This window comes from Parasteatoda tepidariorum, chromosome 8, assembly GCF_982258835.1.
Source record: "Parasteatoda tepidariorum strain Cologne lab strain chromosome 8, Ptep-v5.0, whole genome shotgun sequence".
NCBI lineage: Eukaryota > Metazoa > Arthropoda > Arachnida > Araneae > Theridiidae > Parasteatoda > Parasteatoda tepidariorum.
In genome coordinates, this window is record NC_141762.1 from 8,343,449 (window position 1) to 8,368,504 (window position 25,056).

The 25,056-nt window shown below is 28.3% G+C and overlaps 1 protein-coding gene across 3 annotated transcripts in view; it reads right to left on the minus strand.

Annotated features, from left to right (window-relative positions):
• The window catches only part of LOC107450790 (methionine synthase reductase), a 27,457-nt gene continuing 2,401 nt past the window's right edge, over positions 1-25,056 (minus strand). For all 3 annotated transcript variants that reach the window (XM_043044440.3, XM_071180740.2, XM_087149781.1), the window contains exons 2-15: positions 24,395-24,549; positions 22,096-22,246; positions 18,655-18,772; positions 16,911-17,154; positions 13,998-14,141; positions 8,783-8,868; positions 8,538-8,685; positions 5,493-5,673; positions 5,364-5,406; positions 4,774-4,960; positions 3,506-3,630; positions 1,559-1,642; positions 1,161-1,396; positions 1-186 (exon numbers count right to left, since the gene is read on the minus strand). In XM_043044440.3, the coding sequence (XP_042900374.2) occupies positions 107-186; positions 1,161-1,396; positions 1,559-1,642; positions 3,506-3,630; positions 4,774-4,960; positions 5,364-5,406; positions 5,493-5,673; positions 8,538-8,685; positions 8,783-8,868; positions 13,998-14,141; positions 16,911-17,154; positions 18,655-18,772; positions 22,096-22,246; positions 24,395-24,535 (1,968 nt within the window). In that variant the 5' untranslated portion in view covers positions 24,536-24,549 and the 3' untranslated portion in view covers positions 1-106. The remainder of the gene's footprint in view (positions 187-1,160; positions 1,397-1,558; positions 1,643-3,505; positions 3,631-4,773; positions 4,961-5,363; positions 5,407-5,492; positions 5,674-8,537; positions 8,686-8,782; positions 8,869-13,997; positions 14,142-16,910; positions 17,155-18,654; positions 18,773-22,095; positions 22,247-24,394; positions 24,550-25,056) is intronic.

Genomic DNA, 25,056 nt, shown 5'->3' on the forward strand with positions numbered 1-25,056 from the left:
TTTTTGTTCTCAAGTCGAAAACATGTCATAAGTTTTCTTTATTATATAAAAAAAAATTTTAAGCTAATTACATGGCAATTAAATATCATTGATATAAAATAAAACTTTAAATCCAGACATCATTAACATATCTATGATCACTTTGTAATTTGCAAATAAAGGATTTTGCTTCAATTTCTGAAATACCTAAAATGAGAAAATATAATTAATAATATAAGGATTAAGAAGTAACTCTTAAAATTCAAAAAGAAATAGGGATTTATTAATGGAAAAATATTTACTTCAAGAGTTGCTTACATTTACATAATCATATAGAATCCGAAACAAAAATGATCAAATGCATTACTAGAACATTTAAAAAATGATTGCCAAAAATATAATGCATTGTAATTGAACCCAATTGGAATTCTAGATTATGTCATCAAAAAATGAAGTTACAGAAATTGCAATAAGAATTTCATATAATCCAAACAGGCAATGGTACCAATTAGTTTAGATTGGCACTGATCTACTTCATATCAAAATTAATTCAGTTTTTGAAATATTTAGACAAAAAAAATGGAAATATTATGTAAGCAGCCAATGGGCAGGGATTGTGGTTTGAAGCTTATTTTTGATGACAAAGTGCGAGGTGGGGTAAGAGCTAATGTAAGACATTAAAATCACCTTATATATATAAAAAAAAAAATATTTTACAAAAATTTTACAATGCAAAAAAAACAAAACAAATTACGTATGGAAACATTTCAAATGTCGAGGGAAGAAAGAGTTGAGTTAGAAAAATCTTTAAAGTGTTTCAGAGGTCAAGAGTTTTGACAACTAAAGGAAAGCAAAAAAGTTTTCTATAAAATATTCTACTCAATATTTTAAAAAATAATCAAAATGTAAATTTTGTTTAGTGCAAATGACATCTTTTATTTTAATTTAATCCTAAAGTTAGTGCACTACAATAATAGTCAAAATTAAAAGTTTTTTTCTCAAATCTATATAATTTATTAATTACCGCCGTAAAAGCTTTAAAAAAAATTTAAAAAATACCGAGAGTTACGTTTGCAATTTGCTTATTTTTTGTTGACAAGAAGGGAGGGGCAGTCCAAAATTGCCAAAAACATGCATTCACAATAATTTAATATCCGTTTACTGTAGAAAACAATAATTACCTAAGCATTGGATAACTACATCAATAAATGCATGTTGAACATCATGTGCCATATGTTGAGCATCACCACAAACCAATATTTTGGCCCCATTGTTTATTGCCTCAAACAAATCAGATGCATGTTGCCTAATGCTTTCATGAACATACCTTGATTGTACAAAGCAAGATGTCTCTTGAGAATGAGAAACAATTAAATGAGTTAAAATTCCAGCTTCCTTTAATCTCTGCAGCTCTGACCTAAGGACATTTAATAAAGAGTATTAAAAAAAATTGAGAATTGTATCAAAGGGATTCGTATTAGAAGATGATAGATTAAAATTATGACATACATGATTTTTGATTGTATAATAATCATATAAATAGTTTTTGATAGTAATAAATTTTGATAGTTTTTCTTACTTATATAAATAATCTCTACTAGACCATCGACATCCATAAAAAAGCCAAACGTCATTTTGTTTTATTTCACTTTGAAATTTCTCTCTGAAAAATTACATGGATTCTAATATCAGTTACAAATAGTAAGTATAACGTCAAAAACAAATATTACATTTTGCAGGGATGAGAGTAGTCAGAAAGTAAAAAAGAGGAAATCCAAGAAAGAAAAAACAAATGATGGGAAAAAAAATGAAATCGCGATTATAAAAATGCATAAATACAAAACACGATATTGGATTTTTAAATCTCGTAAATAAGAATCGCAATGCGCAACTTTTAAATCAGGTAAATACGAAAATCAATGATTGATATTAAAATCGCGTGAATAAAAATCAAGATATTTGCAGAGTCTGGACTTGGGATTTCTAAAAGGCTTGTTTGTATTGTTTTTGGTTAGACATAATAAATAAAAATTTACAAGATTAATTGAATGAGCAAATAAATATTTTCAGAGCAAATACACCTCTATTTTTGCTCTCTTTCTTTTTTTAATTTTCATGCCAGAATACAAGAAGCAGCCACGTCTAAATTATGAAAATACGAGCTATCCAGCCGACGGGAAAAAAATACGGAAAATCTTATTTTCTGTGCGTGAAATCGGAGAAAATAGCTAATATAAGTAAAAATGCGGAAGGGTTAGCAGCTAGGGCGTAGATTGAATATTCTGTTTATTTTGAAAATCGTAATTAAATATAATTATTTTACTTCTACGAATAAATTAAAAAAAAAAAGGGGGGATATTTATAAAAAAAAAAACGAAACTTTTAGAGAATCGGAGTTTTTGTCGGGAAAAAAATCTCATCCCTGTATAAAGAAAGGTCAACCAGTTTTATCCCAAGGAAATGATTTTTAGAGAAACTTCAGAGGGAGGAATAAGGACTTCGATAATTTCGCTGCACATTAACTTGTGCAAAAAACAATTTCAGCGAAAATTAGCGGGAAAAAAATTTGAAAAAAAAAGCGGAAATCCGCGGAAGAATCTCATCCCTGATTTTGAAACATTTTTAGCAAAATGAAGTGCAAGCACACAATTTAAATCCCACCTACTATGATTTTTTAGTATGAATCATATATTAGTATACTTAGAGAGGCAGTGAAAAAAATTTCACAGAAGGTTGGCCTACATTGCTAATGAATATATTAAATTGGCAAATTTTCATAATCTTTGAGTAACCTCAGACAGTATTTTTTTTTCCTTCCTTCAAAAATAGCACAATTGATAGAGAAAAAAAAACTTTTTTTTTTAATGCACTGCACATTGCCTCCTATTAGCTATTGAAACTTTAATGTTTCGAATTTTTAACAATTTTTTTTAAAAGATTTCCAGTTTTGTCTACTATTTCAGTGTAGAATAGGACATAGAATGATTTTTTTTTTCAACCTATCAATTTTTTTACATCAAAAATTATTGTAAAAGAGACAAAGTGTACTTATAAACGAAAAAAGATGAAAGGTAACGAAAAGAATACAGAATAAATATCTTTTTCTTGAGATGCTATCAAGTCACAATTTCAATTTAAAAATTATTAATTTTCATTGAACATTCAGGTTATTTCATTACATGATTTCATGTTCCCTGAAAAAAGGCAGAAACAACAGAACTCCACCAATGTGAATTATTTTGGGCTCTTTGCGTACCCAATAACCGAAAATTTAGTTTATCTGAAATTATTCTTATTATGTTGCGGATGGTGTTTTTATATAATGTTTAATATAAATGTAAACAACAATCACGATCTGTTTGTTGACCTGCTCTACTTCCAGTTAGAAAGTATACAGCTGCTTACTATTCTGCAAGGTGATATTTTAAAAGATAATTTTGTTTTTAATAAAAGAAATAAATTATATAATTTCTGAGCTCAAATTTACAGTATCAATACAATTAACATAAAATAAAATAATACAAACCGGTGTTGTAAATAGCCAATGAAAGGAGCTAATCCAGTTCCAGGGCCAACCATAATTACAGGAGTATCCAAATTACTGGGAAATCGGAAGTAGTTGCTTGTTCTTTTATAAACATAGACTGAAGTCTAAAAGAACAAAACACAAATATTGTTAACAGGTATAAAAATAAGTATATAATAAGTATAATAAATATATAATAAGTATAATAAATATATAAATTAGTTGCTACAAATTTGGGACATACAACAAAAACCCCGACTAATTGAGACCACCAAAACATGGAGTCAAGTAAAAGATACTGTCTATAAGATATTGATGCCACAAGACCTTAAAGAAAGCATTTGTGTCAGATTCAAGGCCATTTATAGCGTGAAACTACAAAATATGTAGGACAAAATTAATAACAGATTAGATTTCAGTTGAGTAACAAAAAGGTCACATGTCGAACATTTGTAACTGAAAAAAATAGCGTAATACATTTTTCTTTTCATTTGTGTATTACTGAATGTAATGTGTGTAGTATGTTTGAAAGTCTAAACATTTGAAACCCAGACAATTCATTTGTGCTAAAACTGTATAGTGCCCAAAAAAGAACACTCTGAATAATATAAGAAGTTTCCAAGCAAAATACGATATCTGAGCAAAACTGGTTGAATAGTTCCTGAAAAATTGAATTTCAAAAAAATCATATAGTTAAAATTTGATTTTTAAGGAAGTATTCAACTGATTTTGCTCAAATTTTGCCATGTAAAATTATATTCTTTAAAACGATGTAAAAAATTTTATACCTTACAACTCAAAATTTTCTCCACCATTATTAAATAAAATAATAAATATTTACTAAAAGTTGCTTTTAACAGGGACTTACTTCTGGGTAAACAAATTTTATAATTGTTTGCAAAAAGTTTTCAATTCGCTTAAAAAGTTTTTGAGACATAGAGAAATACACAAAAAGTAAAGCAAAATTCACATTAAAGGTTCAAAACTTTGGACCGCTCTCCTGACCAAACTATTGGGCCCATATTTGGGGGGTCAGAGATCTGAATCCGTCAACAAAAGAAAAGATATGTTTATTCAGAGAAAATGCGCTTTCTGTCTAACTGCGTAATTTAAAATATTGTATGCACGTATTAATTAGCATATTTAAGGTCATACCCTCTAGCCATTTAGATTGAGTCCAAGAATGTGAAAATCTGATCATTAGATCAAAAGTTATCCTGGGTGGTGCTTTTTTTTAGTACAGTATTAGGTTTTAAGCTGATAAATACCTTAGTAGATGTCAATCCAAGATTTGAAAATTGTTCTGATAGATCTACTTCTGAATGAAATTGGGAGGACAATTTATTTAGCCATCCTGTACAGATACCTTCTCTGTCAAGTATTCTGCCTTCTCCTCTTTTCACTTTTATGACATTAAAAACAATCTTGAATATTGCTGGATCTTCCAGGGGAGAGCTATTAGAGAAAAAAAAATGGCAAATAACAAAATTGATTATTGAATAATGCATAGTTCTAATTTTTAGGACAATATCATTTAAGTAACTTATGTTTAGAACACTGACATTTAAACTTAAAATGTGAAATTTCTTAAAAACATACTTTTCGGTTTAGTGTCCAGTAATAGATATTAGACTCATTTACTTTGAACCATATTGGATACTTATTACCCTAAATTTTAAGAGTGGTTATTTTTCAAGTTTAATAAAGGATTCCTCCAGAGTTTGGTAAAAAAAAAAAGCATTATTTCCTGACTCTTTTTGGCCAAAAATAAATTCTATGATATATTTATACATTATTTTAGATAACCGAAGCAACTTTAATCAGTTTGGGCAAAAGACTTTTTAAAAAAATATATTACCTTGATACAGAATAAAATCGTGGTTTCAAACTTGGAAGATATTCTACAGAGAAAAGAAAAAAACATTGAATAAATTTCAGATCACATAAAAAACATATAAATTTTAAAATATATTAGTAAAATGCAGACCCAAGAGTATTTCTACAGGTGGTGAACAAGTTGGAAAATTTAATAAAATATCAAGAATGGATATATTTGGTTTTCTTATACAGTCTGTATAATGCTTTGATCCATTTGTACTACTGAGAAATAAAAGGCAGTTTTTTTCATCTTGATTAGAAGTGTATTCAGCTAAAATCCGAAGCAATATCTGAAAAATTAGAACTATTTTTAAAAGCTAGGAATTTAATAAAATGGAATGCAAACACATTCTTTAAGATAAAGAGTAATAAAATGACAAAGTGTAGATTATTACGTATATTGTGTAGCTAATACTATAACTGTATAATCATAGTCATAACTATGTCATCATATGTATAATCATAGTCAACACTAGTCTTAAATAGTAAGTTATTAATAAGTTCTGCTACAAGCATTTAGATGAGTAAAAAAGTACTAGTACTGATATTCGCTTTTGAAATGCAATATGCTTTTCTAATTAAATATAATTAATACCATAATAACTTTTCTCATTGTATTTTATATCATAAAAAATTCTCACTTTCACAAAAAATTCTCACTTTCACAAGATTACAATTTAAACTAGTGCGTTTTTAATAATAATGAATAAAAAATGTGTGTTGAAACCAGGGTTGGGTTTTTGACATGACAGTGGTAAAAACCGTATTTTTACAGGTAAACACCGACAAAAACCTGTTTTCTTTAATTTATGGTATATAGCAGACAATATATTATTTTCACATAATTGCCTTTATAACTGAATGTTGTAAATGATTGCTATTGATTTTGCAACTATATACATGTATTCTTATAGAAGGATATACATTCATATTGTAATATACTTATTGAAAATAGTGATACTTACTTTTATCATTATAGCTTGATTTGCAAAGGATTCAAAATTTTGCACTTCTTAATTGTTAAAAACAAACAAACAAAAAAGCTTGGAACTATTAATAAATTCAAGAACTAAAAAGAAGAACTTAAAATTTGGCATTTCTTAAATATTAGAAATAAGCTAAACAAAACTTTCAAAGCTTGTAACTGCTAACAAACTCTAAGTCAAGAATGACTTGACATTCTTCAGTAATGTAATATGCCAAACAAAATGATGCTTGGAAATGTTGAAAATTTTGTTTAGTATCCTAATATTTTACTTCAAATAGTATGTTTTGATATAATCATGTTGGGAAAATGTAAGAAACTGTTCTTAAATATCTTTTAACAACTTTTTTTATAATTTTTTTGCCCAAAAATGAATTAATTTTAAATTATAAGCAGTTAAACTCAAATAAAAATACAGTTTTACCAAAACTATGAGTTTTTGACAGATGGGTTTTTGACGTGACGGTAAAAACCATGGTATAAACCGGTAAAAACCGTCATGTGTCAAAAACTTGCCAACCCTGGTTGAAACACACTTACGACAAAGTTGTATTGAATGTGCAAATTTGATAGTGAATTTCTATAAGATTTCTAGATTTACCAGTTTTGTTTTTGAATTCCCGGAGAATTAGATGTTTATTAATTGTTTTTTCATAGGAGAAAGTGACTACACTTATTCTATTTAAATTTTGTCATTTAAAATTACAGATCTTAAAATTTTGAAACTTTATTACGTAAAAAAATATTATTTGAACTAAATAAAGAGCTTATTTACGATCTACCTCTCGAACTTTTAAAATTAAACCTTAATATGTTAGTTTATGAAAATTCTATTATTATATCTGAAGTTACACAGGTTGTCCTTTTACTTATTTATTTTTTTCCATGATATACAGAATTCAAAAAAATATATATGTACCAAATTGAATAACTTTTGTTCCAATGATTGGATTTTCACAAACTAAGTCCAAATCTGAAAAAGAGGGACCTCAAACATGGTAATTAATTAGTGCTAAATATTAACTAAGTAACAGAACCAGAGACAAAAACACACTTTCTTTGAATAAGCATACCTTTTGAACAAACTCTTTGATTGATTGGATTTTTGACTATCAAGATATGGTACTGATAGTTTTAGTCAGGAGAGCAGTCAAAAGTTTTAGCCCTTCATGTTCATTTAACTTTTTGCATAATATATTGGAATTTTTTTTTAGCACAAATCAAAATATTTAGCACAGAATTATGAATTTAATTTATTAAAAAATAATTCCATATCAAAAATTTTTAATAGTTAATTAATTTTTATTATTATCTTAAGTAAGGATTGAAAAACTTTCAATTGTTAAGTATAAAAAGTTTCTCATCATTATAAACTATGTAATTTTAAATGTAATTTAAATTTTATGTAATTTTAAAGTTAACAACTCAACTTAGTTAACTATTCAAAAAGCTAGCTTATCAACCAAGAGAAAATAGAGGTCGAAAAGTTTATTTTCTATTCAAACTATATTTTTCTTCTAGGTTGAATAGTTTAGTTAGTTATCAAAATTTAAAAAATTCGGACGCTTAATATTTAATTTCTTATGAAGTATTGCAATTGGCGATTTAAAATTACATTCTTTAAAATGATGTCAAAATTTGTATACCTTACAATTCAAAATTTTTTCAACTATTTTTAACTAAAATAATAATAAATAACGATGAAAAATTATGTTTTGCATAGAAATTTCTTTGGATAAATAAATTTTATCATAACATGCAAAAAAAATTTTAAGCACTTAGAAAGTTTTCAAAATAAGGAGCAAAAAGTGATATTAATTAAAATTAAGGAGCCCAAACTTTCATTAGCTCTTCTGTCGTAACTATTTGGATCCTATTTTGAATAAATTGTGGTTCATATTTTAACGGTCAAAAATTTATATCTGTTAAAACAGAGACAAAGATTATTCAGAGTAAGTACATTCTTATGCCTGCTTCAGTTACATAATAAATCAATATTATTAAGTAGCATATTTCAAGTCACGCTTTTGATCTAATAAACTTGTTATTCAGTGAAAAATCTGATCATTAAACCAAAAGTTATTCAGGGTGATATATTTTTGATTTTGCACATAATTTAAAATAAAAAATTTCTAATATTTCGTTAAAAAAGAAAAAACTTTAAAATACCTTTTTTGGTATAGATCGAATCTCAACACAGTTTGAAAATATGAATCTAAGAGATTTATTAGATGGAATATGACTAGGCAGATTCTTTTTAATGCTTGTAGTCAACTTGAAATGGATGATATTATCTGCTATGTCTTGCAAACCAAGCCTAAAATCAAATATACAATAAAAAAATACATAAATTTTAAAAAAAAAACCAACATGTTAATCTAAAAAGCAGAAAATAAAAACGATGCATTACAAACCTTTCTAACAATTGATTAATTTCAGATGAAGGATTTGGGGAAACAAAACCAAAGGAATCACCAGGTTCATATGGTATACATTCATTCTACAAATAATTAGCGAAATAATGAAACTGAAAAATGTAAACTTAGCTGCCAAGCATATTATGTTTAATTGCTTCACTGTAGATACAATTTTAATTATTTATATATTTAATAATCTTAGTATAATTATATAATCCAGTATATACAATCCAGTAAAATCCTAGAATAGCTCACCCCTTGGTAACTTTTTGAAATCTCGCCAAGTTGGCTATTATTAATGGGATCAACATTGCTTTTTGATTATTAAAAAAAAATTAAGTTATTACAAATTTATTAAAATATTTTTTATTAGAATAAAAAATAACTTACATTTACACTGATGACTCACTAGTCCACTCGCTTGCTATTTTTAACCGATGACGTCAAAAAAATTTAATAATAAAGGTAATAAATAAAATAATGGTTGAAAAAAATAACAATGATTCTAACAGTAAGAGCGAAAAATAAACCCTTTTACCTCTTTTCTAACGAAATTCAATTTTCGAGTAGGTATACATATTAAATACATATACATATTTCAAAAATTATACATATACATATACATATTAAATTATACATATACATATTCATCAAATGTCATATCATACATATTATCAAACATATTATCAAAAATTATACATATTTCAAAATTTTGGTTGTCTGATCAGACGTTCAAAATATCTTTGAAAAGCCTATTTTGGCGAGATTTTAAAAAATTGCTAGGGTGGGCTATTTTAGGATCTGTCAAAAAAGCTTTCATACTACAGTAGATCTATATAACTTTATTAATTTTTTACATTATTTATTTTATAAGATTTTACAATTTCACAATCTAAGTAAACCAAAATTGAAAAATTTGTATTAAGTCAAGAAATGTAATGAAGAAATAAGTCCATATTTTTGTGTTGTTAAGTATCTTATATATCATAATTGCGTTTAAAAATTAATTAAAAGCATTTTAAGATCAATTTGCTCCCGATTAATGTTTAGTGGGTAAAATTTAGAGACATGTGAAATGATTTACATAACACAAAATTATATAATAGACAAAGCTTGAACTTCTAAAGTTTGTGTTATAAAGATCTTCTATTGTATCAGGGTGTGTAGCCAAATTTTTCAACAAAAAATAAGCACTTTTTTTTTTTTAAAGAAAATCATAATGAGGATATGTTTTGAGATACAAATACAATAATAATGAAAGTCAAAGGAGAAAAATATACAATATAAAATACTAAGTTGTGACAGCGCCAAACTGCTAATGGAAGAATATTTGAAGAAAAAATATTTTAAGATGAAATTAAATAAGTTATTGCCTCATAAGAGAACTAAAAGAATCAACACAGCTGGAAAAAACCTAAAATCTTTAACAAAAAATAACATACTAAATATCACTTTGAGAAAAACTCTACAAGAAATACAAACACAACTATCAAAAAAGAAAAATATTAAAAAGAAATTAAAGTGGATACATGGCAACTTTGTAAGGGGGCCCTCCTGATGAAACTATGTATGAAGCTGCAGTGCATGTCAGTGCATCCATTGTCATTTCTTTTTAATATTTTTCCTTTTTGATCCTTAGGTTGCTATTTCCTGTAGTGCTTTTCACAAAGTGATATTTACTATGTTATTTTGTGTTAAAGATTTTAGGTTTTCTCCAGCTGTATTGATCCCTTTAGTTCTCTTATGAGGCAATAACTTATTTAATTTCATCTTAATATATATATATATATATATATATATATATATATTAATAAAACAAAATGTGAAAACATTATGAAAATCTTTAAAAGATCAGGATAAAATAACCAATTTCTGACAACGAACTCTTTTCTTGATTACATTAGACACCATAAAAAAAATTTAGGCAAAATTTTAAATGTACCGTAATTTCGTGAGTATAGTCCGCAGACTATCTGTGTTTAAAATGCGAATTTTATAAACTGCGGACTATCCACCAGTGCAGATAATACGCTGGTTGTTCACGGTTAAAATCGTTGAAATTTAAAAAACACGCTGTCGTGAACTGCCGATGATCAAATATAAACAACAGTGCGAGATTCCAAGAAAACATTCGTATGTATCGTATCGATAGTAAACCATTGAGCATACTGCAGAACGAATGAGTAGCATCAAGTAGAGCTCCTAAAATCCAGGCTGGCGCATCAAGCGCAGACGTGCCAACTCTCCCGCAATTTGCGGAAGTCTCCCGAATTTTGAGTTATTCTCCCGCCCTACCGAATTGATTCGAAAAACTCCCGAATTTTACTGCAATCGATAGCCAAACTCAAAATTACCTCATTTTTCCGCAAGTGAGGAAGTTTTGTTTTTCTTTCAGCGTGAATTCCATCTCTTCTTATTGAACTACCTTCTGCCTGAAGCATAGCTGCACGTGTATCCAGATAATCCGGGGGAAATTTTTGCTCGGTTCTCACGCCATTTTGAACTAAAACGATATGAAAAAAAAAAAACGGAAATTGGACTCATCCTTGAACTTGAGTAGAGGAAAATGTGAGGAAGGGGAGAATTTTTTTCCCTGTTTACCCAGAGAAATGTCAGTTCTTCCGCGACCTTGAAGATTTTAGATCTTTATTTTCTCCTTCAGGGCGTCAATCAAACTCAAAGGAGTAGCATGCTGATTTCGTTTTCTGTTTGATTTACGAGGAGGTGGGGAAAATGCATTGCACAGGCATATCAGTGAACAGAAGATGAAAGAGAGAAATATATTTATCTATTTGACATTGATTAATAAAAGTAAAATATTTCTCTTTTGAATAAATTCTGATTCTTTGGAAGTGTGGTAACATTCGCAAGTTTATCTTGATGTGGAATCACTCCTGCTTTAATTAAAAATCGTGTTTTTATAATAAAAAAAATAAAAGGAGAATTGTTTATTAAGTTAAACATACAATTATTTTATGAAGCAGATTGCAGTTTTGTTTTTCTGATTCCCCTACGTTTGATTTTTTTAATTTTATTTTTTCCTTTTCAATGATAAATTTTGCACTCAATAAATTATTTGTATTCCTAAATTTTTATTAATAAATCCTGGAAAAGTGTTAAAGTGTCAACCATCCGATCGGGATTTATAAAAGCCGGGATTGTTAGTGAAAGCAAGGAAATCACTGACAGTGAAGATAGTGATGCTGAAAATGAACTTTCGGACTCTCTTCCCGAAAATATATTAGAACTGTTTAATTCTGATACCGATGAATCGAACTTTGAAGGTTTTCGTTAATGTAGTAGAATGTGTGATTAATTAAAATATGATTAATTAGTAAGCATTGTTTTTTATTTGTATTTAGTGTTTTATTTCTGAAGGTATATTAGTACTTTTTTTCTAGTATTTATACTTAGTTCTTTGTTTCTAAAATAGATTAATATTGCCGTATTAAAGCAACGTAATTTTGGACGTATAGTCCGCGGACTATCTAACGATTTTTTGAAATTTTTTTAATATTAAATCGGGTCTGCGGACTATACTATGGTGCGAAATTACGGTATTCAATACTGATTTGATTTCAATACTGATTCAATTAATAACTATTTTATTTGATTACGTAAAAAATAATAATTTTAATTAAAAAATATAATTAGGTAAACTATAATTTAAAAAGCTATGAGGTGAACTTTCTAGATTTAAATAAAAATTATTTGCAAAAGTATATGCAACAAAACATTAATAAGATAAATATTATTGATTATACTGAACTTATAAAAATGTGTAAAGAATAAAATGATTAAAAAAAATTTCTATAGTTTCAGAATGTTAATACAATAAGTATTGAGGTTAAACATTTTTGTCAGAAGTAAATTATTTTATGGTCCCTATATTCATAACGTTTAACAAATCTGAAATAATTGAATTTCTTATTTTAACTGTTTTTTAATTAAATCATTAAGTTAAATTTAATCATTGAGTTAAATTTTTTTGGAATTACAAATCTGGATTAACATTAGATTTTTACTGAAATTCAATTTTCTTCTTTTTTTTAGAGTATATTAAGTTAAAATAACTTAAGAGCGATGTCAATTTTATAAGTAATAAAGTACAATAAAATTTTAAAAAATTTATGCAATTTGTGGATGGTCCCTCAGGTAAAAAAGAAATTAATGATTAAAAATCTCAATTGATTCTTATCTTTATTAAATTTAAAGGGTGATGGAAATTTTGAGGTAATGAAGCTTTGTGATTGTTGACTGCTCTGGGCCTACATGAAAATACATATTTAGTGTATGATCCCCAAGTTGAGTTCAAAGATTATGGTACTGATCTATAAATAGAATAGTGCAAGGACACTGGCTTGCCAGTAACGAAGACGGCAGTGCGTCACTAGCGATAAAATTAACAAGAGAAATAGAATAGAATTTAATTTTGCTATTACAGAAAAAATTTGGCAATGTTTAATTGGTCCCCATGATCAACAAAAATTCGAAGATTCTTTTTTAAAAAGGACGGAAAATGAAACCTGGAATCCAGATCAAAATACAGCTTATAAGAATGCAAAAGTCCTTCAACCAAATCCAGCTCAATGAAACACATGAGGATCCGCAGGTATTTCATCAAACATGTAAAATGATTGGTAGTACTTTCATACGGTACGCCAAAATTAACTGTGGTTGAATGAATTGTGAAAATGTTGAAAGGAAGAAAATGAAAACCTTTTATATCCTTTTTCAGAGAACATATTTCATGGATGATTCCTTTCATACAAGATGTTTTAAGAATCCTTGTCAAAATTATAGAAGAAAAAATATGCATATTAGTGATCAAAAATTAATATTTAAGCAAAGGAAACTACTGAAATCTATCAAATTACTTGTGAGGAAGGCAGATGTAAAAGACATTAAACCAGTTTGATTGCCAGGTGAAACTTTAAAGTGTTTCTAATTATTGTGATTTCATTCTTTGCTGTTTCCTCCTGTAATCAATCAGGCTTTGATATTTTTACTTCTTCTTTTGTAGCGATCCATTATATTTAGATAACATTTCCATTTCTTTCTCACTTTTATATCAATATCTAAACTTTTTTTTACAGAGACTATAAAAATATACACTAAAGATTCAAAATGCCTATTGACAAATTAATTTCATGTACATACCATATTTTAACAAAATACTGCATGCAAAAATTAAAAATATGAACTCAACTACCTCAAATTTCAGCGTAAGCTCTAAAGTGGGTTTTACATCTTCACCACAGGTTAACCTCCTTGCAGCAATAACATTGACAGACGATAATGAAGAGCCTTGAGAAGGAAGAACTTTACCATCAGGAATAAATCGAACTTCTGAACTCTGTCATAAAAAAACAAAAATTACCAGGGAGAAAAAATTTCAAGCAGCATGAACTGCATAGTACAAACATAATTAAGTTGTAAAAACCATTAAAAGTATAAAAATGAAATTAAACAAAAATGAAGAACAAATTTTTAAATACAATAAGTCAAAATGGAAAAGCGCTAAAAACAGCATAAAACCGAAATTGTCTTTAGTACACAATTTAAATTAATATAGGAAAAATATCAAACAAATTTTTTTTTTAAAAAAAAGCATGTCAGCAAAAACAATACTTCCTCAGGGGACACACTGCCCTGCTAACGTGCAGGAGCCTTTCTGTAGTCAGTGGTTCTATCAAAAACTGACTGTGCTTTGAGACCCCATAATGGAAGACAAAATAAGAATTAAAACACAATACTTCAAAAATTCAAAGAAACACAATTATATCAAAAAAACACAAACTTAAAAACTTATTGTGCCTCAAGGAACTATTGTACCTAACTATTGTACCTTATGTGTTTTTGTTTTTTTTAATTTTTTAAATGTAATTGTGTTTCTCTGAATTCCTTTTATTTTAATCTTTGAAATATTGTATTTTTATTCTTAGTTTGTCTTCCAATTATAGGGGCCTCAGATAGTTTTTGGTTGAAACACTGACTACAGAAAGGCTCCAGCATGTTAGCAAGCAATGTGTCCCTTGAAGAAGAAGTATTGTTTTTGCTAACATGCTTATTTTTGAAATTTCGTTTGATTTTTTTTTTTTTAAGTTCTCCCATATTAATTTAATTTAGGTTGTGAAAAGTCATTCAATTATATACACAGCTAATAGCAATAAAAAGCAGAATTGAAACATTGAATCTTGGTTGCTTCCTGATCTTTTAGTGGATTAAAGAAAAAAAATCGAGACATTTTTCAAAAAAGAAAAAAAAATCAGGACATTTTATGGAACAGTATACATATATAAGACTACTTCTAAAGAAGGCAATCAACAAACTAAGAAAGAAAGTTTCTCTTTTTATTATAAAAGAATAATAAAATACACTATTTTAGTAATATTAAAATACCCTACTTTATTTAGAACAGGAAGTATTACAGTTCCCAGCATAATTTTATTAATAGAGTACTGAACAACTTGTTATAGTTTGAGATCACCATGTAAAAACATTTTACAGTACTGTTACATTTTAATCAATCAACATTCCCTAGTACCAATATTTAATTTAAATTTTAATCAAAATTTCCTAAATCAAGTCGTTTTAAAGTAGAGTTACAATAATTATGTAATGAAAACACAGTGAATATGCTGCTTAACATTTTTGCACAAAATTAATTTAGTAGAGGAGCTCTCAATTTACCATTTAAAAACATCTATGATATAACTATTGTATTATTAATTGGTATCAATAATTTTTAAAATTAGCTGATAAAGAAAAGTCAGTAATAGTGAAAGTATAAAATTTCGACTAAAATTATTTGTCGCTGCATTGGCTGAAAATCATAGATAGTTGCTATTGTTAATTTACGTCGCATTAGAGCTGCACAATGGGCTATTGGCGACAGTCTGGGAAACATCCGTGAGGATGATCTGAAGACATGCCATCACAATTTTGATCCTCTGCATAGGGGGTGGCACACCAGCTTCGGTAGCCCGACGACATGCACGCGATGTCGAGCTTTTTACGGTAGAACAGTTTAACAAGGACCAATACCACACACCCTCGGTCTCTACACAGATTGAGTTTTATCAGGAATATCAGCACAACTACAAAGCCTTTACTTTTCAACTCCGTAGCCTTGTAATTTTGAACCCAATCCACAAGACAAGGGAACTCCTAAATCAAGTACTGGGAGAAATTAGCCTTTGTGTAAGACTTCTTGATGAAAACTCGCATTCGTGTTACACTGAGAGAAAAACCACAATGACCCCCCAAGGTTAGCGTAAAGGCAAGGGGACTCTAACCCATGATCCGCCTAACACTGAGAATATTTTAAGTCAGCACTGTGGTCGGTGCGAGCCGAATGCGAAATTTGTATTGACCAGCCACCGCTGGGATTTGAACATGGCTCACTTCATTGGCAGATGAATACTCTATCTCCTGATCTCTGCTTCTCTCTTAAATTTATTTAACAGAAAATCAGGTAATGTGCCTACATTTTAAAATGCGGGTAAGAGCAACAAAAAAAAAAAAAAAACATTCTTTGTATGCCAAGCTTATATCAGTCTAAACATTATAATTATAACTCAATTTTGTTAACTTTTAATACAGTGTTCAGTGAAAGAAAATATTAAATGGCACTTTAAAAAAGATAAATGATTATTTGTAATAAACTATCTGTTTCTACATACACTTCATGTTTCTAAATCTGATTTTTGGAAGTTATAAAAGTGTCGCATGACTTGCTACTCCACAGCTCTTCAATTATAAAACCACTAACTTCTCTTATAATAACATTTTGTAATTATTTAACGCTATTGATTAATATCGAATTCACGTGATTTAAAATTATAATAAATTACACACACACATCAAATAATATAATTGCAGCTCAAAACAAAACAGTGCCACAATGAGTACAAGAGCATAATTTTTCAAGGGCAGAATTCAGATTTACAGGATGCAAAGTAATAATATTCAGACTAAACAATGTTCTAGCTTATAAAAGGATTTCGGAATGTTGAATCAGTAGTACATTCCGGCTATTGGGATGGTCTCCATTCCCTTTTTTGTAAAAACATACTTTATGAACCTAAATTCGTAAACAGGGTGATAAAAAAAAATAGTATACCAAAATGCTTGATTCATATGAAACACTGAAAGCTGGTGAAGGAAGTTTTGGACACTTTGCAACATCAATGTTTAATGGAATGACTGAAGATAAGTCAGATAGAAAATAGGATGTGACTGAATCAGTGGAGTTCATCTCTGCAGAAGAATTTGTCTGTATTTCATCAGAGATAGCAGGTAAACCAAGCTGTTTTCTTAAAGCAGGCCACAGATTGGAAATCCAAGGATCAACAGCAGTTTCAATTCTACAAAAATAATTAGTGAATTTATAATTTGATCTGTCAACTGCCAGATAATCACAATATGAACCCAAGGCATATGTTGGTGAAAATTGCTATAAAAACATGAAATTGCTATGCTTCTATAGCGCTTCACCTTTACTAAATGAACAAAGAGCATTCTTACACTATATCTACAATTTAGCAAATAAAACGTTGCCGTAGCAACTGTACCTAAAACAGAAAGTGACCAAAATTGGAACACATACCGTGGAATAATTTATATTTAAAACAGAACTATTTATGACCTTGTCCCAGAAGAAACAGTTCATACCAAAGTCTCAATGAAAATTGAAATGCTGTTAATAATATTTCTTAAGTAGGCATTTAGACATGGTTTGGTACTTTCTTTTTTTCTGTAATTTCAGCTTACTAAATTAAATTATTAATAATTTGAAGAAAAAAATATCTATTAATTTAACAAGTGTGAGCTTTTTGTTCATTTTTAGAAACACTTGCAGAACATTTATAATTATCAAGTCATGTTGCAAAACATTAGATATAATTAAATTCCAGGGGCAACTGTTTCCAACATGTATGCAGTCTGAAGGCTCATCTCATAGAGGAAAGATACTAATGCAAGATTTTGTGCAATGCAAACATAAAAAAGTTCAAAACAGTTTAATTACCTTTCTCTTGTTTTTAATTTACAAGCATGAGAAAAAGGTAAAACAGGTAAATTACCTTTCTCTTGTTTTTAATTTACAAGCCTGAGAAAAAGGTAAAACAGGTTGTAAAAATAGTAGTACTACTTGGAATTTTGTAAAGGAGTTTTAATTAAAGCATTTCAGCAGTTTTGAATGCTTTTCAATATTTTTTTTTAAATTATCAATTTGTAAATGACTCATTAGTTTCCCATTTTTTTAAAAGTAAATTTCTCTACATTTTGAATTGTTAATTCGATTAAATTCATACTAAATTAACTGAACAAAGAGAACAATTCAAATTTTAGAAACAACTTACCTCCCTTGCAAAAGATTTGGTTTTATTTTCTAAGAATAGTAAACAAGTATATAACCCCACATTTATTTTCATACATTATTATTCAAGAGTCATATAAATCCTGAAACCAATAATCAGATAAAAAAAATAAGAACTTTGTTTACTTTTGTAAAATTTGTGGATGGACCCTCTATTTAAAATATCAAATATTTACAATTATGAAATTGTTACACACTGAAAATCAAGCAAAAACGAAAAAATAAGAATTTTCAATAAGTTATTTTGACACCTAACAAAAGAATTGTTATATCGCATTAATAAACAGGTCATAAAATATAGCATTATATTAATCTTGCTATAATAGAATGAAAGTAAAAGTTTTAATCAAATAAGTTTAAATTACTAAACAAAAATAAAGATATTAACACAAACATGAAAGACTTAGTAAAATTGACCACAAAATACTTCAGTTTCTCAAGAAAAGGTTATAACTTTACAAAATACATACAAATAATTTAATTTTACCCATAAGCATCATCTCCATAGCCAGAAGGATAAAAAGATTTTGCAGATAAGTTTTGCAATCGCTTCTCAAGTGTACGACCAAACAAGCAGAATTTTATATAATTAGAATCTCCTAGAGCTAAAAGAATGAGTACAATTAATTATTTACATTTTATGACAGGCATTCATTTATTTAAAATGTACAAAATAAAATTGGCACTGAATTAAAAAAAAAGAGACAAAATAAGATTATAAACAGATGCTTGGAACAGTAAAATATCAAATACTTGGGGGGAAAATTGCACTTTCATGTCTGGCAGCTGACTTATCTAACAATTAATTGTTTAAAAGATAGTGGTGGCATTTTTAGAAGAAAATGACAAACAAACAAAATAATAAAAGAGAACCAGTAAACTGACTAAAGAGCCATTTTCACAGCATGTGGTTCACACATTTTAATGATTACTTTTTGATTTAAAAAGAAGTTAATCCTATAGAATATTGGCAGAGGGAAACAAGTTAGTAATGTGTACCACAACCAGCAGTTTTTCACAAAGGTGAACCAACAAATGTTTTTCATAAAACAGGTTTCACATTGAAAATAAGATTTCAGCAATATAATTATAACAGAAAAAGTTCCTTCAGGAAATTTCTTAAAACAAAAGAAATTATATATATACCCTGTGGACGAAATTTTTTCGAGCAGTCTGCAACAAAACTCTAGCACTAATATCTTTCTGCAAGATACTTTTAATAATAACAAACATATACGTTAATTTAAAATAACAAACGTGCTGTGTTTACAACAACAACAAAGAAACTAATCAAATTTTTTTTAATAAAAATTCTTTATTTATATATTATGGGTAATATTCACACATTTTGTTGGGGAAAAAATCACTATTTATTTCCTTCTTCGCAATTCATAAATAATCATCACAATAAAAAATAAAAATCATGAAATCTGAAAAAAAGATCGACTACAAAATCACACGAATCGGACTCCTCAAAAAGATATTTCTCAAATGAGTGCTTCGTTTCGAGATGTAATAAACAATAACGTATAAAAAATATCGGATTCAAAAACTACGGAGAAATCAATAGCAATAACTGCCAAAAATTCTATAGAATCAGTGCCTTAAAAAGTAAATACTCAAATGCACAATTCGAATTTTCCATATTGTTTGAAATATATCGGGATATTTAAAAACCATGTGAAAATTAATATCAGTAACTGCCCTGAAAATTAAATCGAAAAATTACATCAATTTACGATACTATCGTCGTAAATTGAGAGCATCAAAAAGTGATTATCTAAATGCATGACTTAAATATTACATGACAATTTCTGTAGAAAAGAAAAATAAAATTTTTTACTTTTCAAAAGAAAAATCTTTCTGCAAGAACTCTGTAATGTTCTGCGCCAATGTCGCCGTGTCATTGCGATTTTGCCACGGGGTGTATAATATATATATTTACGCACACTATAAACTACTTTTTGGTACACCTCTGAAAAAGTACATAAAAAACATTAATTTTTATCTCAGAAAATGGGACCTCTGGTTTATCAGACAGCACATTCGGTGACTCATTATTATGATAGAGTGTAACAAAACATTTTTCAATAATATATGAACAGTTTATTTAACTCTAAATAACCTATTATAAGTCTTAAATATACAGAACAGAAGTGAAATTATAATAGTCTACACAAAGATGCTGTTTTAAATTGATAAAAAGCATGTAACAAAGCATATCTGAATGACAAATTATAAGGAATTTATTGCACCTAATTGAAAATATAATGAAAAAGATATTTCTCAAATTACTTATACTTTTATTTCATTTATCAGACAAGTGATTGCTTAAACAACAAATTATTTGAAAATGTTTATATAATTTAATGACAGATAGTTTCTTAGGACTAGTCTTCTAAGGACAGAATTTTTTCTTAATAATGTAGTTTTTGTGTTTGAAGACATTTATGTTGAATTAAATTAAAAACTGTTAGATAAGTGACAATCATTTTTATACACAAAAGTAACAATCCTAGAATTAAGAGATTAATTACAGAAGAGCAATTGAAAGTTTGGCCTTGTATTTGCGAATTTTTTTTTCAAGAACTATTCCACTGATTTTCTTAAAATTTTTGATTTTATGATTATAAACTAAGTAGATAAAATTTTTGCTTTAAAATTCAAAAAATTTTTAGGTATTAGCAATTTAAACAATAAAAATAATAATTATAAATACAAATTTTTTACATGAAATTATCATTGGGTAATTTGCATGTAGTTTTTTAATTTTATAATTGCGTGCAAAAAATTCTGATTGTGCTTTGTAAGTTCCAAAAACAGAAAAAACAAACGGACTATTAAGGAACATCAACTTTTGAAATCATATTTTCCAATTATTACATTTCATATTTTGATGACCAAGAATTCAAATCTGTCAACAAAAAAAAAAAGTTTCATATGAATAGTATGTTGTTCTATTCTATTTATTTTCTCTGATTTTGCAACTTAAAATATTGTTTGAAAAAATTAATTACCATATTTAAGGTCTGGTTTATAATAATTTATGACCTGCCTTTTGAGATGCATAATTCTCCAGCAGGTGAAGATTTTTGTAGACAAACCAACCAAAATTTTAATATAAAAAAAACTTATTTTCTTTATTAATAGCTGAAGGAGAAAATGAGAATTCGGAGCATGAAATTACATTACTGCTTTTCTTAGATTTTATCAGTCTTAATTAAAAAGAATTGACTGCTTTAATAACTCTTGTATAACTCCTTACATAACTCTTGTTTTTAAATTTATAATTCTGTCTATTAATAGAAAAAAGAGCAATAAATAAAATGTGAGTATTATTAGATGAATATAGAGGTAGAGAATTCATATTTTAAATAGAGACTGTGAAGAAACTAGCAATACTAAAAACTAGCAGCGTCTCCCAGTGAGAGACACTCAGAGAGAGAGAATATGAGACAGCGGATGGACGATAAGCTGCCTGCTACGCAGCACACATCTTTTCTTTCGTTATATATATATATATATTGATGTGTCTGTGAATGTAGTATGTGTGTGTGTTTCTATAGTTATGTTGTTAAATTAAATTAAATACAGAAGCTAGCCACATACCTTTATTTTCCCTTACACACCACACCTTCACAGGATCAATTTTTTGCAAAAAAAAAAGTGGATTATGGACAGAAAAATGGATTTCCTAGGTCAGAAGGACTTGTAACTTCATAAGTCTAGAGGAATCACTGTTAAGGTTAGGCTCTTGGATCATTAAAATTTTATCTTAGCATGAGAAAAGTCAATCATTAGATCAAAAGTTATTAAGATGTTCTTTTTATTATGCGTATTGTACAAATAGTAAATTTTCCTTAATATTGTATCTAGAAACACTTTTTTTTAAAAAAAAACAATTAGATGAATGAAAAAGGGTAAATACCTAATATTGTATAGTTAAGATGTTGTAAAAAGTTTTGTTTCAGAGTTTGTCGATTTAATCTCCTAAAAAATTTTGCAGCTGTATCAGGAGGTTCTCCGTCACCAGTAGTGGATACTATGAATACAATACAGGATTCTTTTTCAATACTAAACTAAAAATTGAACATGAAAGTTAACATTCAGATTTAATCTGGTACAGTTATAGTTAAATAAAAAGTTTTCAACTGACTTTAAATCGTGTTAATCAAATTATTTGCTTTCATGACAAAAATGTTAGTAATAACACAACAAAAAAATGCATCTCTTACTTACAAATGCTTTTGAATTGTATATTTATTTTGGAGATTTAGAATTGATATAAATACTTCAAAATAACATAGAAACTGTAAATAATTAAAATATTTTTTATTATATACATATCAATATCAAATAATGGTAATATTCTTGAAAAATTAAAGCAGGTTTTATGTATTTTACAAGTTAAAGTTATGCTTAATATTTAATAAAATAAATTAAACATTTTTAATAATAATTTAAATTTACAAAATAAAGCTTAAGTTATCACATTATTTATCTAGTTATGATGCATTATCTGTACTTTCTTCATATTGTCTAAACTTTAATTAAACACAGCATGTAAAAAAAATCAAAACAAGTGAACTAAATTACAAATAAGGGAAAAGTAATCAACAGGCTATTATACAAGTGCTATAAACAAGAACCTTCATCAGTGTCAAAATACAAAAAAGGCACAAGACTGACGTTGACTGACGTTTGACGATTGAAGAAGATTAACTGAAACTATAGTTTGTCTATTTGTGTACCCTAATTTGTTCTTCATTTGTATTGTTTTAGTTTTATTCATTAAGCTTTGGATTGTAAGAATACATACAGAAAAAAGAAATATTAATCCTACATATTAGAAAAATAATAATTGATAAAAGGATTGTTTTTAAAGTAAGGTTAAAGATTTTTTATGATATTTGGATTTTTGTTAAGAGTTCTTTTTTGATGTTTTATTTTTTGTGCAGTGTCGACCAGGTGGTCAGCGTGCCTGACTGCGGAGCCGATAGTTGCGGGTTCGAATCCCGCCCTGTAAACGGGTTTGTGGTTGTGTGACATGGGCGACGCTGCTCCACAGCCGTGGCTTTGCCACACGTGCCCACTTGGTAACGAGAAGAGAGTAGTAGTCCTGGCATATGAGGCCAATGGGACAATACATCCCAAGTGCCCGCCATTAAAAAAAAACTTTAAAAAAATTTTGTGAAGTGATTTAATTAATAAGCACTTGGTTTAATTTTGTCGCTAACAAAAATCTAATTCTTATTTCTTGGTACACACTGAGGTGACAAAAGTCATATATTACCTCTTAATACTGTGTCAGACCTCTTCTAGTTATACAAAATTATGCAATTGTACTTTGCATGGACTCAACAAATAGTTGGAAGTCTCTTGCAAGAATATTCAGCCATGCAGCCTAAATAAATTTCCATAATTAGCATATGTATGTCCATATTTAGCAACAATATTTTGTGCAAGACTTAATTATATCTGACAAATGTTCTATGGGTTTCATGTCAGACAGTCTAAATAGCCAAAACAATCACTGGAATTGTCCAAAATGCTCTTCAAACCAGTCACAAACAATTAAGGCCCGGTGACATTGTGCATAGTCATCCATAAAAATTTCATTGTTGTTTGGGTACATGAATTCCTTGGATGGCTACAAGTGGTCTCAAAGTAGCTGAGTATAACCATTTAAAGTCAATGATTGGTGCACTTGGTTCACAGGACTCAATCCATGCCATGAAAAAGCAACCCATACCATTATGGAGTCACTATCAGTGCACTGTCCAAACAGACATGTCCATTTCAAGTCCTACGTTGATGCCCATGGCCATTTTGCGCAATGTTACTTGCTAACGCTAAGATGATGAATTCCCTCACGATTTCCATAATAGCTCCAACAATCATTCCCTTTTCAAACTCTGTTAATTTTTGTTTTGTGGTCATAATTACATCAGGAACATTCTCAGATGAATAACTTTAACACAAATAAAAGTCCTGCCAGAACACTACCCAAATATAAAAATTTTTATGCAATACTACTACCATCTGCCATCAGTATATTTATATATTGCTATCCCATGACTTTTGTCACCTCATCATATTGTAAGTTAACAAAGAGAAATATCAATTAAATTATGCAACGTTAATCTGAACAGCATAATACTAATGTTAGTGTTGCTCACAATCATTATTAAAGATTTCATTATTAGAGTTATAATTAAGGAACTTACCCTTTTATCAGTTAAACTAAGACAGAATAGTCTAGCTTTTAATCCAAATGAAGGTGCCTTTTCTTTTATCTCTTCAGCAATGGCTTGAGCCTGACCACTTTGAGAAGCATACAAAAGAAGAAAACTATTTGAAAGTGTCATCTGAGAGACTCAATCTGAAACAAATGAACAGTAAAGACAATTGAAAACTAATGTTAATAAGTTTAATTCATAACTTATATCATAAAGTAGACTTTTGCCCAACAAAAATTAAACACAGTAATTTTCAATCTAAAAAATTGATAGCCAAAGTTTTTACTTAATAAAGGCTTTTGTCTAACCTTAAGTAAACAACGAGAGCGCATAAAATGATCTGAATCTGGGACAAGTCGGGTACTCATAAAGGAACATTTAAATTAATTCAGGAAAAGTTATAAATTTTTTTTCTTCCGAGTGTTAGCGGCTACCCTGAAAAAGATATTGCTAGTTTCATAGCTGCCAACACATCCGGTTTTCTTGGAAGATTATATTTTCATAATTAAAGTGGTGGCGAAATTCATGTTATTCTTATAAACTTTTTGAACTACAATAATAATTATAAATGAGTTTGACCACCACTATATATAAATTATTACAACAAATATACATATAAAAGTATAATAATCTCTGCTATAGTAAATTTC